This window comes from Taurulus bubalis, assembly GCF_910589615.1.
Source record: "Taurulus bubalis genome assembly, chromosome: 6".
NCBI classification, from domain to species: Eukaryota; Metazoa; Chordata; class Actinopteri; order Perciformes; family Cottidae; genus Taurulus; species Taurulus bubalis.
The window spans coordinates 2,377,267-2,396,442 of record NC_136594.1 but is presented as its reverse complement, the minus strand read 5'-3'; the positions used below and the strand labels follow the sequence as shown (position 1 = coordinate 2,396,442).

General features: G+C 42.5%; 2 protein-coding genes across 2 annotated transcripts; one reads left to right on the top strand and one right to left on the bottom strand.

The window, feature by feature from the left end:
• Positions 1-2,937: 2,937 nt before the first annotated feature.
• On the bottom strand, positions 2,938-4,302 carry ier2b (immediate early response 2b). The gene has a single exon (XM_079219071.1). The coding sequence runs from the start codon at positions 4,157-4,159 to the stop codon at positions 3,611-3,613; it is 549 nt and encodes a 182-aa protein (XP_079075197.1). The 5' UTR covers positions 4,160-4,302; the 3' UTR covers positions 2,938-3,610.
• Positions 4,303-12,206: 7,904 nt separating this feature from the next.
• Positions 12,207-15,851, top strand: stx10 (syntaxin 10; the record flags this gene model as incomplete). The annotated part of the gene is made up of 9 exons (XM_079219894.1): positions 12,207-12,241; positions 12,473-12,548; positions 13,278-13,371; positions 13,547-13,641; positions 13,724-13,786; positions 13,878-13,979; positions 14,074-14,180; positions 15,416-15,510; positions 15,639-15,851. 9 exons carry the CDS (start codon positions 12,207-12,209, stop codon positions 15,713-15,715), a joined length of 744 nt encoding a protein of 247 aa, XP_079076020.1. The 3' UTR covers positions 15,716-15,851.
• Positions 15,852-19,176: the final 3,325 nt, after the last annotated feature.

Genomic DNA, 19,176 nt, shown 5'->3' with positions numbered 1-19,176 from the left:
ATAAGACACACCTACCTTCAATAATACACGCCCACCTTCAATAAGACACACACACCTTCAATAAGACACACACACATTCAATAAGACACACACACACATTCAATAAGATACACACATTCAATAAGACACACACACATTCAATAAGATACACACCTTCAATAAGACACACACACATTCAATAAGATACACACCTTCAAAAAGACACACACACATTCAATAAGATACACACACATTCAATAAGATACACACACATTCAATAAGACACACACACCTTCAATAAGATACACACACATTCAATAAGATACACACACATTCAATAAGACACACACACCTTCAATAAGATACACACCTTCAATAAGACACACACACATTCAATAAGATACACACACATTCAATAAGATACACACACATTCAATAAGACACACACACACCTTCAATAAGATACACACACATTCAATAAGATACACACACATTCAATAAGACACACACACCTTCAATAAGACACACCTACCTTCAATAATACACGCCCACCTTCAATAAGACACACACACCTTCAATAAGACACACACACATTCAATAAGACACACACACACATTCAATAAGATACACACATTCAATAAGACACACACACATTCAATAAGATACACACCTTCAATAAGACACACACACATTCAATAAGATACACACCTTCAAAAAGACACACACACATTCAATAAGATACACACACATTCAATAAGATACACACACATTCAATAAGACACACACACCTTCAATAAGATACACACACATTCAATAAGATACACACACATTCAATAAGACACACACACCTTCAATAAGATACACACCTTCAATAAGACACACACACATTCAATAAGATGCACACACATTCAATAAGACACACACACACCTTCAATAAGATACACACACCTTCAATAAGATACACACACATTCAATAAGATACACGCACATTCAATAAGACACACACACATTCAATAAGATACACACACATTCAATAAGATACAATCGCTCGGGTGAAAATCACCCAACGTTAGTGTTCTAGGGTTAAGAGGATTTACATTATATATAAGTTTGAGAAATGAAGACATGTATGACCCAGTTTGTTGTTGTTGTTGTTGTTGTTGTGTTTAAAGATAAGCCGGTGGTGTCGGCAGATCAGGGTCATATGATCAAAGTCTCATTATGGGTTCATTTGCTGGTGGATATTAGACGTATCAACACTCAGACCTCAGACGTGTGAAAACAACACAACATGACGCGCTTCACGTCACACCTTATGACCTGGAAACATTAACATAAATATGTCAGCTGTCACCAGATGAGTTGAAAATAAAGATAAGAAGAAAGAAAAAAAAGATTTTGCATATTTTTTCTGACTTTTCCAAAATTGTATTACATTTCTGATTAAAATTGTAAATATAAATGTATATATAAATATATATACATTCATAAATACATATAAATATATATACATGTATAAATATATATGCAAATATGTGCATATACACATATGCAAATATATAGATATGAATGTACATATATACAGTATATATATATCATCAGCTCTGTTGCCATGGAGACGTTGTTGTGATGTCATCCATGGCTTTTGAGGGACGTGTTGTCCTGGTAACGCCTCGTGAATATTGACTTCATATTATCCCACAATGCATCACTCTTTGATTTATGGGCTTATGTTTGGGTTTCTTCCCCTCCAACCTTCAGACGTAAAGGACGCTGGTCCTGGATCTGTCTGGAAATTATGAGAATTTCAAAATTCTTGTTTCATTTTTCAGGTTTTGACAGATATCTCTTAGTATCAATCAGAAAATACTCGATTTTCACAATACTTTTATTAATAAATGTGTATAAAAGAGGTTATGAATGCTGTGTGAATAAACATCAGAATATATGAAGGAACGGAAGAGTAAAGTTTGGTGAAGTGGAGATTTTAGAACAAACTAATTGTAAAGATATGTTTTATAATACGGTTAATAGAGCAAAAACATCAACTAATAGATATTAATATATATGTATAGTATGTTTAATAATGCAAATGAGGCTCTAATGGTAACTTTCTGTGACTTTAGGTGAAACCTACCGACGTAAATGAGCAGAAGCAGTCAAACACACCACTAGAGGTGACCTTGATGTTTCGTTCCACTCCAGTGAAACTCTGAACGCGTCGCCGTAAACACGGAGGTGTCGCCGAAAAACCAGAACAACCGGCTCAACGTCACCTGCCGGTAAGTCACCAGTGTTCTCCGGATGATGACGACGGTGAGGAAGAGGCCCTCCAGCTACACACACACACACACTACCTGCTGAGTGTGTACGGCTTTAAGTGTTTTGGTCCGTTGCGTAACATCTGATTTTATTATTTATGATTTATGATCCCGGTCTGGATCGGTGTCAGGTCACGTCGGGAGAGACGGATGTGAGTCAGAGTTCTGTCGTAATCCACTGGAAACCGTGCGAACTCGGACTTGTGTGTGTGTTGTTTGAATGTGTGTGTGTGTGTGTGTGTGTGTGTGTGTGTGTGTGTGTGTGTGTGTGTGTGTGTGTGTGTGTGTGTGTCACTGTAAGCATGAGCTTAGCGGCAGCAAGCCAGACGCGGCGCTGTGTTGTACCAACTTGCTCCCTCTTATAAAGGATTGACCCTGTGAACCGGCCTAAAAAAGACCAACGGCCCTTTAATGTGGTGTGTGTGTGTGTGTGTGTGTGTGCACTGCTATCATTGTGAGTACCATCAAGTGTTATTAACCTTTGGAGTGAGGAAAAATGCAAAGTGAGGACATTTAAGCCGGTCCTCACTTCTTTCTTTTTTTTCGTGTGTGTGTGTGTGTGTGTGTGTGTGTGTGTGTGTCTGTGTGTGTGTGTGTGTCTGTGTGTCTTCAGAACAAAGAGCAGCACAACTGAGCATCATTTTAAAACAATGTTGTTTATTTAAAAATATTTACACTGTTAATTTAATCATACAGATTAAAAAAACAACAACATATAAAAAAGCAGCTTGGAATGTGAGGTAATATATTATTTTTTCACAGGTCTGAACATGTTCATTGACATAAAAAACACATAAAAGACTTCCGGCAGCGTGTGGACATCCTGTGTGTTGTGGTTCCCCTACAGCACCACGTGACCCGCAGCGGTACAGTACACAGCAGCAGCGTGTCGGTGTGGAAGCAGGAAATTCCCCTTCAAGTCCAGCTAGTTACGCGCGCGCGCGTTGTCTGTGTTTGACTCACACGCGCACACTTTTGAGTCAGCGAACCGTCACTTTACTGGAGGGTGAATCACCCAAAAAAAAAAAAAAAAAACTTCCCCCTCTTCGGTTTCTTCCTCAAACTTTCCGTCTCTCGCGAGGCCGGGCGTCATGCTCTGCTCTGCGGGGGAGAGAGCGAGGAGAGCCCGGCAGGCACGCGCAGCTCGACCGCAGAGCTCGCGCCACGGTCCCCGGTGAAATCCCTCTCGTCCTCGAGGACCGATGTAGGTCAGCGCCTTGGTGCGCATACCGGGGGAGGGGGGGTCAAACCACCCCTTCAGTTCAGAATCACTTCGCTCCAAAGTCCAATTGGAGGTTTATTCTCCTCGTTCAGAACGCGGGTATGACCCGGTTCAGGGACAGCGAGGCCAGGGACTCCGCGGCCCCGGCGCGGCAGCAGCTGGCCGGCAGGGCCGCGGCGGCGTGCCGCTCCTCGCCGGGCTCCAGCCTCGCCCTCTTGCTCGGGAGGAAGTCTGGCGCCGCCGCCGCCTTTCCTCGGCGCTTCCTAGACTGCCGCGTCGGGCTCATGTTCTCTTTGTCCTCCAAGAGCTCCCCGTCGGACCCCTCGTCGCCGCTGTCCGGCTCCTCCTCCTCCGCCGCCGCCGCCGGCTGCTGGGGCTCGGCGGTCAGAGGCTCCGGCAGCAGCAGCGCGGTCTGCTCGCCGGTCTCCATCGGCTCCTCCGCGGCGCCGCACGGCTCCTCGCCCTCCCGGGAGGAGTGGTAGATGTCCCGGGCGGACCGCATGACCATGGACAGCAGGAGGCTCCGGTGCAGCCGCAGCCCGCCTCGCTGGGTCCGGGAGGCGTACAGCTTGCTTATCGACACGGCCAGGATCCGTCTGGCTTCGGCGTTCACTTCCATAGCGGTCGTGGCGTTCATTGTTCTTTGCTTTTTAATGCGTAATTACGCACGGCTGTTTTTGGCACTTTCACCAAAAGGCTCAAGAAGCAGACGAGCTTTCTCTGTCCCGGGTTCAGGCTCTAGTTTCTGATCTGTTGGGTTATTATTTGGATCTTCCCCGGTTCTTGTGCTCAGAGAAATGAGAGCGTGGAAGTAGAAGGGTGGCGTTTTATTTCCTCTTTGACGTAACATGGACTTCATTCCTCAGTAAGTGACAATCAGGCGCCGCCCACACCTGCTGTAGCTGTAGCTGCAGCGCGCGCGCGCACACACACACACACACACGCACACACACGCACACGCCATCTGTTCCGTCTACCGTTTGTCCCACAGTTGATCTCTTTTATTATTCATCTGCTGCCATTTCTCACGATGCATTTAGAGAAAAGTCGAATTTAGTGAAATAAATCCCAAATGCTTTGATTTTTTATTTAATTTAGTTTTTACTTCTTGTATTATATATTTTTATTTAATAATACATTTGTATTATTATTTATTAATAATAATACATTTGTATTATTATCAATTATACATATATTATTGTTATTAATAATAATAAATCCCAAATGCTTTTATTTTTAATTTAATTTTGTTTTTACTTTTATTGTTTTATTATATTTTTTATTTAATGATACATTTGTATTATTATTAATGAATAATAATAATGCATTTGTATTATTGTCAATCATAAATATAGTATTGTTATTTTATTATTATTAATAATAATAATAAATCCCAAATGCTTTTATTTTTTATTTAATAATACATTTGTATTATTATTAATTATAAATATATTATTAAATAAATAATAATAAAATCTTCTAGATTCCTTGTTATTGGGGTTAATCGATTTTCTTGTTTTTTTCGTCACACATCGCTTTGAATCTTATTAATATATTTGCACCAAATCATTGGACGCAAGCAGGCGGGCGCATAATCCATAGCGCATTATTATTATTATTATGATAGATGATAAACATTAAGTGTCTTAAACAGTTAATTATCTACAAAATAATGTGTTTTTATGTTATGAATTACATATTGTTCTGCAACGTTTCTGCACGATGCTCCATGTTATTTGCATAAAAGCAGTTTAGTTTCATGAGAGATTCTGCAATGAAGTCACATGTCTGTCCTCGAACACAACCCGGAAGTGAGTCATGATGTTTACGTTCCGCAAAAAGGAAGCGGCTCCAGTTCCTCAGAGTTTCTCTCTCTCTCTCTCTCTCTCTCTCTCTCTCTCTCTCTCTCTCTCTCTCTCTCTCTCTCTCGTTCACAAACACACCACGTCACCCACGCGCACGCTGGGACTCCATATATGGTCCATCCGGTAGTAACCCCTGTGGGTACGCGCACAGCGGAAAAGCCATGACGTGAACGCGCAGCCACAGCCCGCCCGCCCTCCTCTCCCTCGGCCATGGCGTCATCTCTGCACCATATAAGGAGTTGTCACCGGGGATAAATCATGTTACCAAGCAGCCCCAGAGCTCCGCATGAGAGGCGTTCAGGTGCCGATGGGAAACGTGAAGCTTCTGGGTTCTGGGTAGACGCCCATTTGTTTCAAACGCACCACGTTCAAATAGAACACATGGCTTTTTGCACATTCTTTTATTTTTGCACACAGATCTAAACCTAATATTGATTAAATTGCACTATGTATATATATATATATATATATATAAATATATATATAGTGCACATTTTATATATACTATATATTTTTTAACATGGACAATTCTCATTGATACTCATCGTTCATGCAGGGGAAAGAAAACAAAAATAAGGGCGCCAGCACAAAAATAAATCTATTTAAAAAAAGTGTATGTATGTACATATGTACATACATATACTTTTTTTTACATAATAAGGGCGTCAGCTCCCAAAAAAAGATTATATATATATATAAATATATATATATATATATATATATATATATATATATATATATATATATATATATATATATATACATACATGGAGATATACATGCTGGAGAACGACTCACTCAGTGTGAATTACTCCTCAGTCCCAGGAGAGTAAAGAGACGCAAAGAGATGCCACATCATGACGTCAGGAGAAAACACACATACACACACACACACACACACACACACACCAAGATGGAGACCAGCTGTGCCAAGAGGAACAGTGGATTTAAACAACTAACACATGTCATGCTGAGGGGAAATAAAGACGAGCTGCTTTGGAAAGCATCTTCAACATAAATATATGAATAAATACAATAAAAGCCTTTAAAAAAATCTGATTCCAGCCGGACAATTTATCCCTGATTTACATATTTTAGGTGCATGAAGCTTAATTGTCAAATCATTAATACCTATGTGTGTTGAGCCGAGCGGCTCTTTAAACAAGAAGAAAAACAACCGAGCCTAGTCACCATGGGGACGGTTATGTGTGTGTGACTACACGTAACGCTGCCTCTGCCCGAGGCCAAATGGGCGGTGAAGTGTGTGTGTGTGTGTGTGTGTGTGTGTGTGTGTGTGTGTGTGTGTGTGTGCAGACAGAGGGTGTGGCCTGTATTCCTCTCTGTAGTATAAACTGGTCTGGAGCACCGGGAAGTGACCTCGCTGCCAGAATGTGGCGCGTAACAGCAGAGCGTAGAGACTGTTGCCACGATCAACATGTGTGTAACATTTCAGTTTATTTTGTATAGCCCAACACCACACATTACAAATTATCCTCAGAGCTTTACAGTCTGTAGACATGACATCCCTGTCCCGGGACCTCACATCGGATCAGGAAAAACTCCCCCAATAAAGATAGTAAAAACCCTTTCACAGGGTAAACAGGAAGAATCCTTCAGGAGAGCAACAGAGGAGGATCCCTCTCCAGGATGGACAGAATGATGTCATGTGACCAGAATGAACAATGTAACAGAGTTACAGCACATACATGAATATGACAGAAAATAATCATATAATGAGTAGTATATGCATGGAGGTACCCCAAGATAAGCCCAAGATAACCATGATCCATGAGGTAGGATGCAGGAGGTAGGAGGCAGGAGGCAGGAGGCAGGAAACAGTAGGCAGGAGACAGGAGGTAGAAGGTAGGAGACAGGAGGCAAGAGGTAGGAGGTAGGAAGTAGCACCAACGTTTCACATTTCTGAGTACTCAACATTACCGTGTACTCACATTACTCAACATTACCGTGTACTCACATTACTCAACATTACCGTGTACACAACATTACCGTGTACTCAACATTACTCAACATTACCGTGTACTCAACATTACCGTGTACTCAACATTGCACATTACATGACTCCGTCCAATCACGTCTGTACTTTGTTTTACGAGTTCAGAGAGTAAAAACACTCCACATTTGTGTACAGTTTAACCGGTTTGAATGTGTTCAGAAGGTTGTGGAGGACGGGCCTGTTTCAGTGTGTGTGTGTGTGTGTGTGTGTGTGTGTGTGTGTGTGTGTGTGTGTGTGTGTGTGTGCAGAGGGTGTGTCCTGTATTCCTCTCTGTAGTATAAACTGGTCTGGAGGACCGGGAAGTGACCTCGCTGTAAACATATGACGCGTAACAGCAGAGCGGTTGGAGACTGTTGCTTCAATCAACATTCATGCAACAATTCAATTCAGTTCATTTGTGTAGCCCAAAATTATAAATTTTCCTCGGAGGGCTTTACAATCTGTACACATAACATCCTGTCCCGGGACCTCACATCGGATCAGGAAAAACTCCCCAAATAAAGGAAAAAAGGACGAACCCTTCAGGTGGCTCAGTGGTTAGCATGCCCCTCTTTCAATCAGAGGATTGGTGGTTCGAACCCCGGCTCCACTAGTCCACATCGATGTGTCCTTGAGACGCTTAACCCCTAATAGCTCCCGTTGCTGTGACTACCGTGTATAGAGCAAACATGTACGTCGCTTTGGATAAATGAAGTGTGTGTGTGTGTGTGTGTGTGCTCAGCTACATGTAGCTTTACTGTAGAAAGAGAACAACAGCAGACTAAGAAGTCTGTATTTATTCCATCTCCTCGGCTGAAAGCTTCAGCAGCAGCATGTTTTATTTGGTGGTCCCAAAGAAGAAAGTAGGTCATCCTTCCACGCAGCACTTGAAGGCATCATTAAGGAATGGGTCAGTCTATTTATAGCCGCCACACTTCTCTCCTGCTTGTTGACTCTCGGCCAGTTTCCTTTTTTGTTGCTGCTCGGTTCATTTCAGACGTCGTTGTGTTCCAGCGGAGGAGATTTTTTCCCTTCGGCATCAGTGTTTAAAAAAAAAATTACTAAAACTTTCCACCGAGGCAGATCTGGAGTCAGCTGAGCCGAGGAGATAGAGAAGTGATGCAATAAAGGGAAAGTGCTAACAACTGTTTGGAGTTTTATGCAAAAAAAATACCGAAATATCTCTATATATTTTCCATAGACTTCTATACAACCAGAGGAGTCGCCCCCTGGTGGTCAGGATAGAGAATGCAGCTTTTACACATGAAGCATAGACTTCTATACAACCAGAGGAGTCGCCCCCTGGTGGTCAGGATAGAGAATGCAGCTTTTACACATGAAGCATAGACTTCTATACAACCAGAGGAGTCGCCCCCTGGTGGTCAGGAGAGAGAATGCAGCTTCAACACATCAAAACTATCTCTGATAGTCTTTCTACTGTTTCTAACATTCACCAAAATGTGGTTTAAGAGTTTGAAAGAGACCGAATAATAACAGATATGGACAATAAGTAACCACGGTAACATGTTCTCTGTTCACTGACCCTGTTTTCCAACGTGTCTGTTACTTGAGGGAAATAAATAAGACATTCTTGTCACTGAGAAAGTAGAAAATCTGCATACAGACACTGACTTAGTTGGGGAAAGGCCTGTGAGGGTTGTTCTTATCTGAACTCAAGGTCAGGGCATAGTACGGGTGTTACGTGCCTTGAGGCAATCCTCCCCGGTTGATGATGCTTACCTTCACCAGGTGTTGACCCAACAGACGCCTGCGTCACAGAGCCAGTTACACCGCTGAGCGACTCCAAGCTAACCCACATGTTTACAGCCAGTTGTTTTTGACCTTTTTCACAGCAAACAAAGATGGAGCTACGGTGGAGCAATAGCGTGTCAAGCTATGTGACGACATAACAAACCAAAAGATGGAGAACACTTCCTAAACAGATTGACTTTTCAGATCTGTTTGCTATCAGTTAGCATGTAGAATAGATTAGCAAGTGGCCCAGTATTGAGTGGACAGATGTGCTACCGTTTAAACCAAAACTCCCGTTGGAATATCGATTTCACCAACCGAACATGCAACAACCAGACAGGCAGCCTGATGCTAGTAGCAGCTTTAATTCCACATTTAAAACTTGCTCAGTTCTTTTAAAACAAAAAAACGCCACTTCTGTTGTTCATATCTTTGATGATATTGAGTGTAAAATGGTTCTGTAAAAGAGTGGCTTTGATTTGAGCGCCATCTAGTGGAGGTTAGAGGCAGCCGACTGCCAAATAGTTTGGGTTCAATTATTTTTTTTATTGATAATATACAAAGCTAGCTATTTTTTTACACAAAAATTGAAAAGGTCATAATGCATAAGTGCATCATTTCAATGACCATCTAGGTTGTGAATATCTCGACACAGACGTTTGGTTTCGCTGCCGTTTGCTAGCTAACGTTCCCTCCCATAGATCGGTTTTATTCAAAGAAAAATGGATGTGGGAGAAAGGAAACCATGCGGCAGTAAACGTGGAGAGGAAACATGACCCTGAACACTTTACACGTGGACTCATAACGGCATCCTATTTTTGTTCTTTCTCCTTTTATTGGCGTGTTCATTTATGACGGTGGTTCTCTGAAATGTTTTCTACACAAAAGGTTGAGGCTGCACGTTGCCCCAGAAACCGACCCGTACTCTGACATCACGCTAGTTTGTGGTCATTTCATTCACCAAAATCTAATTTAAATTATGCACCACGTACTTACAATGAAATGAAATGAAACTATGTTTTCACACAGAGGTTTCTCTGGACCAGGGCCACATGATTGCGCAACAAAGCGGCGCTAATCTCACATTATTGAAGTGAATATTGTGATCAGGGTACCTGGATCTGGTATTAAAAGCTCACATGAAAACAGACCAGAATGACCAGAAAATGAGATTTAATTTCGGGTTACATGTGTTTGAAGAGTGACCTTTTATAACTCTGGATGTGAATTTTCACAGGAAGTGGGGTGAAGGAGGGGAGGAGACAGGAAGGAAGGAAGGAAGGAAGGAGCTGGGCAGGACGGGGTGGGATTGAGAGGAATATCCCACAGGAATACAGACGAGGTGGAACAGGAAGGAGATCTGTGTGAGCCGCATGGGAGGATTTGCTGAGCGTGCTTTCTTTTAGTTTTCATTGATCCACTCTGTGTGGATTCACTTCGTATGAGAGCGATATGATGTCCAGGAGATTTGTTCTCCTCGGAGCAGATTTCCATTTCCTTTGATTGACAAACAGATTAAGATAGATCAGTGGAAGAGGGACTGTCAGTTGGATGAAAGATGAAGGAAATCCACGTCTCCTATAACCTTGATGGATGGACCACCAGGCCCAGGACCAGGGGCCCAAAGTGTCTTCACCTACATAATGTCACTCAAGACATTTACCAACCAGGAAGAGACGACGACTAAGAAAACAATAACAACACGACTACAAAGAGACACAAAAAGATTATGAAGAGACCCAAAACAACAACAAAGAGACTCAAAATGACTATAAAGAGATTCAAAATTACCAAAAAGGGACACATAACAGCTACAAAGAGACTCAATATGACCACAAAAGACACAACATGACTATAAAGAGACTCTAAATGACCACAAAGAGACACAAAATGATCACAAAGAGACCCAAAGGAGATAAAAGAGACTCCAAATGAGCACAAAGAGACATTTAAGAGCTACAAAGAGACTCAGAATGACCACAAAGAGACACAAAATGACTATAAAGAGACTCAAAATGACCACAAAGAGACACAAAGTAGCTAAAAAAGAGACACAACATGACCACAACAAGACACAAAGAAGCTAAAAAAGAGACTCAAAACAACCACAAAGAGACTCAAAATGACCACAAAGAGACTAATAATGACCACAAAGGGGCTAAACCGGTCTGAAGTGGGTGTTTCCTCTGGTGGTAATGAGGAGAAAGAGAACGTTGATCTGCAATTTACTGCAAACTCAGGCAGCGGTTACCGTGGCGACTAATCTCCCACAGATGTGTACCAGTAACTCCAGTCCTTTCCCAGTCAGACCTTTCCTCCACTCGCACGGCCAGCTTTCCTCCCTTGTTTGTTCTGGTTGTTGTCCTGTTGAAACCGTGCCGACCTCCTTCACTACTTTACCAGGGTTCACCAACTTTATTCAAACTGGAACAGGAAGTAAATAACATGGAGTCCTGTTTTAAATATTACGTGTTTTATTTTTCAGTTTCATGTTTAACATTGAAAACGCTGACGATGCACAAGCATCAATATTGTCAATTGTGTCAATATTCAGAAAGTTAAAAAAATACATACAATATGGCAAGACCTTTACAGATTTGTCATTGATCGTATATATATACATATCAAATGTACATTATGTGGTATTTGGTATTCAAAAAAGACATTTATTTGTTTAATAAATATAAATAACATAATTTAACAACATTAGGCTTTTTATTTGTTTTCCTGAAGCAAACTGTGAAACTACTTTGTAATTTAACAAAAAAAGGCTGTTAAGACACTTAATGTGTGTATTTTATGTATCTTTTATAATATCTTTATAAGTATTTGTGTCTATTGTGACATACCGATGGCTCTTTTGCTCCATGCTGAGTTCTTCTGTTTATTTATCATATTTTATTGTACATTTTCTATTTTCTAAATGTCCTATTCCCTGTGTTTATTGTTCATGTCCTTGTATGCGCAACGTACTTGGAAATAAACCGTTCCTCCTGATTTAAAAAAAGAAAAGAAAGTTTGAGCTCTGTCTACCAAGTGCGCATGCGCGTCGAGTGAAGCAGGAAGTAAGCATCATGTCGACAGAGGACCCATTTTTCGTCGTGAAGGGGTAAGAAACGTACAAAATAAGAGCTAAAAGTCGCCTTTAGCGCGAGATAATTCACGCGGGTTCACGTTCAGAGCTGAACGAGACCAAGAAATGCGTGTTTTCCTAAAAAAAACAAAAACAAATAAAGTTACGTGAGCGAAGTTGGGGGCTAAAGCCAGCTGTGAGCTAACTAGCATCAGTCCGTGATGACGTGATGTGTGTTTGTGTGTGTGTCTGTGTGTGCGCGTGCAGGGAGGTGCAGAAGGCCCTGTCTCGCGCCCGGGCCCTGTTTGACAGGTGGGAGGAACTGTTGCAGGAGGGGACGCAGGTGAGCACCCCGACGACAACAACACAACTACACACAACGACCCGACACACAACAACACCTTGTCACGTGGAGAGTCACGTGGGTCTTTTCACAACCACGCCGTTATTTAATGTGTTTATTTACTCGTTAGTCAACTTTAAAACCAGGGAGCAGGATCTGAACAACCGGGGTCTACGGTGGCCGACGGGGCTCAAACGCCGCAAGATAGACGAAACGCAAAAGGGAACGAGGAGGAGACACGTGACACAAACACACATTCTGCTAAGATAGGAACATTGAAAAGGTGTGCACAATAAACAGATGAATAGTGTGACGATGCGCTGGATTAAACATTCACTATCGTTCATATTATATTCACAATAATCACGTTGTTGTTGTCTCTTTAGATCTGTACTAAAGTGCACTCAAACGTTCCATTTCTTACCTTTAAAGTCCTTCACACCTTAGAAAACACAACCCACGTCTCTTAATTATTGAGAAACTGTGAAAATGAAAACGGCTTCTGTGGTGAATTGTGTGGTTAGACTCACAATGACCACAGAGACACACAATGACTACAAGGAGACACACAATGACTACAAAGAGACACAGAACGACTACAGAGACACACAATGACCACAAATAGACGCACAACAACCAAAAGGGCCCAAAGCACTGCTCACACTTTGTGTGTGTGTGTGTGTGTGTGTGTGTGTGTGTGTGTGTGTGTGTGTGTGTGTGTCCTCTCAGGTGAGCCGTGATGAGCTGGACTGGAGCGCCAATGAGCTGAGGAACTGTCTGAGAGCCATCGACTGGGACCTGGAGGACCTGAGTGAGACCATCAGTATCCTTAAAGGGACAGTACACAAACCCTCAACACAACTCGGGTCCTCACATGACCGGAGTTCAAACACACGCACAACGGAGGCTTTGTGTCACTCTTTGTGTCACTCTTTGTGTCACTCTTTGTGTCACTCTCTCACCCCCCAGACGTGTTGTGAGTTCCTTAACCCGCTCAGGTATCGTGGAGTCGAACCCGGGGAAGTTCAGACTGGGAGAGGAGGAGCTCCGGGAGAGGAGGAGCTTCGTGGAGAGAACCAGACACTCTGTGCAGGTGAAGTGCATCACGCTTATTATAATTGTGCGTGTGTGTGTGTGTGTATTGTCATATAATGTTTTATTAATTGTGTGTGTAGGAAATGAAGGATCAGTTGTCGAGCCCTTCTGCTGTGGCTCAGGCAGAGAAGAAGAACAGAGAGGTTGGTTGATGTTCACACACACACACACACACACACACACACACACACACACACACACACACAGAATAATGTGCTTTAATATGATTCTCAGGCTCTGCTGACTCCTTCAGCTCAGGACAAGTCGACGGGTCTGGAGGCTCATCTGGTTTCCGCCAACTCCCGATACCTCCAGGACCAGCAGGAACAACAACAGGTGGAGGAAGGAGGAGAGAGAAAGAAGAAACACTACATTTAATGATGGAGGAGTGTGTGTAACTGTGTGTGTGTGTGTGTGTGTGTGTGTGTAGCTGATCGTGCAGGAGCAGGATGAGCAGCTGGAGTTGGTGTCGGGCAGCATCAGAGTCCTCAAAGACATGTCGGGACGCATCGGGGACGAGCTCGACGAGCAGGCTGTGTGAGTGAGCACACACACACACACACACACACACACACACACACACACACACACACACACACACACACACACACACACGTAACCTCCGAAACTCCTTTTTCACATCAGCCATCGGTGAACAGCCCCATCAGCTGTTATTAATCATGAGAGTAAACCGTGAACCATGACGTCATAGCGGTGAACGATGATGTCATAACGGTGAACGATGACATCATAACACTGAACCATGACGTCATAACGGTGAACGATGATGTCATAACGGTGAACGATGACATCTTAACAGTGAACCATGACGTCATAACGGTGAACGATGATGTCATAACGGTGAACCATGACGTCATAACGGTGAACGATGACGCCATAATGACATCTTAACAGTGAACCATGACATCATAACAGTGAACCATGACGTCATAATGACATCATAACAGTGAACCATGACATCATAATGACATAACAGTGAGCGATGACATCATAATGACACAACAGTGAACCATGACGTCATAACAGTGAACGATGACGTAATAACGGTGAACGATGACATCATAACAGTGAACCATGACGTCATAACAGTGAACCATGACGTCATAACAGTGAACCATGACGTCATAACAGTGAACGATGACATCATAACGGTGAACGATGACATAACGGTGAACGATGACATAACAGTGAACGATGACGTCATAATGACATAATAGTGAACGATGACATCATAACAGTGAACGATGACGTCATAATGACAGCATAACAGTGAACCGTGACATCATAACAGTGAACGATGACGTCATAATGACAGCATAACAGTGAACCATGACATAACAGTGAACCATGACATAACAGTGAACCATGACATAACAGTGAACGATGACGTCATAATGACAGCATAACAGTGAACCGTGACATCATAACGGTGAACGATGACATAACAGTGAACGATGACGTCATAATGACATCATAACAGTGAACCATGACATCATAATGACATAACAGTGAACCATGACATAACAGTGAACCATGACATCACATTAGTGAACGATGACGACATACCAGTGAACCATGACGTCATACCAGTGAACCATGACATCATAACAGAGTTCATGGGCCCGCCTTTTCTCCTCATAACGTCTGCGACGGCGTTATTAGTTTCAGTGAACTACATAAAATATATAAAATGCATAAAATGTATATGTAATATATGCAGAACGATGACTGTGTGGTCGCTCTGCTTCCAGCATGTTGGGCGACTTCGGAGACGAGATGGACCAGACGTCGTCCCGGATGGACTCGGTCCTCAAGAAGCTGGAGAAGGTGTCCCACATGACCAGCAGTGAGTACACACACACACACACACACACACACACACACACACACACACACACACACACACACACACACACACACACACACACACTCCTGCTCAGTGAGTTGTTCACCGTCTCTCTGCTGCCCCCTCAGGTCGGAGGCAGTGGTGCGCCATCGGCGTCCTGGTCACCATCATGGTCGTGGTCCTCGTCCTCTTCTTCGCTCTCTGATATCCGGCGACCTTTGACCTCTGGAATGACGCTCACCAGGCCCCTCCCCTGTGAGGACGGACGGGTCTCCTCCTCCTCTTCCTCCTCTCCACTGAGGAGAAACTGGTGACCCGCAGAGAGAAGACAGGAAACAACCCTCCTCTCTGCTTGTAATGATTCTAGCGGGGAAACAAACAACAACAACAAGAGGAGGAGCCCTGGTGCTGTTGAGTATCTCATCGGTGCATTTGGGTGATTGTTGAGGTAACGTCCTCCATGAGCTGCTCCTGTCCGGTTAAAAACACAAATCTGTAAAATGTCCCCTGGAGATACTTCTATGTCCGTCAACAAGTATATTCGTATTTAAGTACATTCGTGTTTAAAATGTACTTCTAACGCCGTGTTTTCATCGTTATCCGTAACTTTTGAGCGACGCTGAAACTGAAAGTAAATATTAAAATATACGGATTCATTCCGTTGTTTGTGTTTTAGGGACAGGAGCAGCGAGGGGGAGGGGCTTCTTTCAGTGTTGCCTTAAATATATTTTATATATACATGCAGTATGTTGATGTGTATGTACTACATGTTGATGTTTATGTACTACATGTTTATGTACTACATGCAGTATGTTGATGTGTATGTACTACAGGTTGATGTTTATGTACTACATGCAGTATGTTGATGTGCCTACATGTTGACCAGAGTGAGAATCTACCGGAACGAAGGTGTCCCTCAAACGCATCACGCAACACACGTTACACACACACACACACACACACACACACACACACACACACACACACACACACACTTGCACACACACAGTTACACACACATACTAGACACATACTATATATACACACACACACACACACACACACACATAGTTACACACACATAGTTACACACACGAACGTTTGAATGATCGGGGACCGTCTCGTCGGGGTGAAGTCGGGTCTGCAGCCGGCTCCTGATTGGTCGAGGGTCTGTGCCGCTAAACAAAACAAAAAAGAGCTGCAGCTCCAGCTGAGGAGGAGCAGCGGTTGCTGGGCAGAAAGTCTCCAATGCGTGTGGAGACTTCCTGCCCGCCGGCCTCCAGCAGAGGGCGCCGTCCACCTGAACCGCAGCCATGATTCAGGCAGACGGCGCCCTCTGCTGGAGGCCGGCGGTCACTGTCGGGTCAAGTGACGCCACCACTGTATAAATGTAAATTAAACACGCTTTGAATTCATGTACAAAGGCTTTCGATCAATTTTACTTGTAATCCTGTGTGATCCAGATTTATTTTCACTTTTTAAAAATATGAAATATATCCCAGAGCGACATTTTTATTTTTAAACTGACGGGGTCAGAGGTCAAACGTCCGAGGGTTCCACCTCGCTGACGGAGCTCTTTACTTCTGATTCTCTCGCCTGTTCCCGTTTCCGTTCACGCCCTCGTTCCTTAAACGCACAAATGGAGCACTCGTATGGTTTCTCTTCAGAAGCTGTCGTTCCTTAAACGCCTCCGCGGGGAGAAATTAGCGGTAATGGAGCACTCATATGGTTTCTCTTCAGAGAGTATAGACGGAGGCTCCCGCGAACATTAAAAAATATATATATATAAAAATACTGTCATGTTAAAAGTCTGTTTTGGGATCTGAGAGCTCGACCTTCCAGATCTGGGCCTAAAACCCAGATTCTTGGTTCTATCCCTCTGTGACAGAACTAAAGCCCAGAAGGTTAACGGTTTAAAGCTCGTTCTCAAGACTCGCCGTCGCCCGACTTCAAAGCTTTAAAATCACGTGTGTGTCGATTGTTGAACTTTACGTTTTAATTAAAAATGGAGCTGCTTTAATATCTGATGAATCATATCTGCTTTAAAGTGCCAACTGGGTGTTTTTATTCCTGTTAACCACAACGAGTTGCTTTGTGTGTTATTGTAACCATCTCCTGGACGACAAGCTTCTGAATGTGTGCGTTTTCTTTTTTTAAGTATTGACTTTCACGAACACGACATGAAAAATAAATGTTACTCGGCTGCTTTGGACAACTGAATTTTATTAAACTTGTTCAACATCTCGACTGTAAACTGATTTTTATTTGAATCCTGACTGAAAATAATGAAAAAATAAAGTGTAGCACATATTAAATATATAATATTCTAAAATGAGGTTGTAGTATATATTCTGAAAAGAGTCAAAGTATAGTACATAAAAAAAGTCTAGTATGTCTAAAGTTATGAAAGTCATATTACAGTATGTCAAAAAATGTATTTTAAAATAAAACTTTTCAGAAAAAAAAGTCCAATAGTAATATTGATCTCCGTTGGACTTACTTTGCTCCTGATGAAGAGGAGGGTGATGATGAAGAGTGGTATCCGACGGTATCAAAAGACTGTTGGACATCCTGTGTTTTTTTTGGTGAAAACTGCTGCATCATGGGAATTATCCGCAGGGTTCGTCTCGACAGCGTCACCTTGATGTTTCCAGTAAACGCCGCCTTACTGGTAACTGGTCCGGATGAACTGGGATCGTTACTTTAACTGGTATACGAGGAGCACGCCTGCAAAATTCAGACATTTAACAAGTCTGCGTGAAGAAACGGAAAGACCTTGACGCTCCCACCACAACGGAGGTTAATAGCGGGGTTATAACAGGTTTATAGCATGTCGGAAAAAAGAAAGGAAAAAAAAGTATGTTAAAAAATAAGTTGTAAAAAAAAAAAAACGTTGATTGTAAACAAAAGAATATTGTAATAACAAAAAAACAGCATGTTGTAAAAAAAATATTTGAAAAAGAAAACCTGTATTAAAAAGGTTCTAATTTGCTGAAAAAATAAATTTTATTAAATGTCAAAATGCACTGAAAAAAATTATGAAGTCAGAGTATGTGTCATAGTACGTTAAAATATATTTGTGTGAATACAATTTAAATCATGATAAAATGACAAAAAAAAAAAGACAAAAAAGTTCTAGTACAGTTTGTTGATTTTTCTTTTTAAAGCAATACTTGATCCTCGATTAAAACCCTGTCATACTTTCACTTCACCTAAATGTTGAATGCAGTACTTTTACTCGCAGTAGTACTTCTACACTGCAGTAGTACTTCTACACTGCAGTAGTACTACTGGTACTGACGGGCCAAGAGACGCGTCTGAAGACTCGAAAGCGTCCGAGGAAGTGAAGGTCCAGCGAGTCGCCCTGCAGTACCCCCGTGTGGCCACAGGGGTCGCCGTTCTGCAGAATCTACACACGAGGCGTTGAAGAAAGAACGACTCGACACGGCAGTAAGGTCACTCCTGTTTGTTAAAAACCTTTTATTAAGATATTCAGATTTTTCCTCATTTTTAATCAGTCGGGTTTCTTTTTCTCTTTACAGTAGTTAATGTGCAATTATCTTTATTACCGGGTCACAGTTAGGAATTCACAAAGTTATTGGCACTTGGAACACATGGGGGAAACACTGGCATGTACGGGGGGGGGGGGGGGGGGGCACCGGGTGG

Bases quoted from the DNA above. Each gene is read 5' to 3' on its own strand.
- ier2b (XM_079219071.1), bottom strand. From the start codon at position 4,159: ATGAACGCCACGACCGCTATGGAAGTGAACGCCGAAGCCAGACGGATC.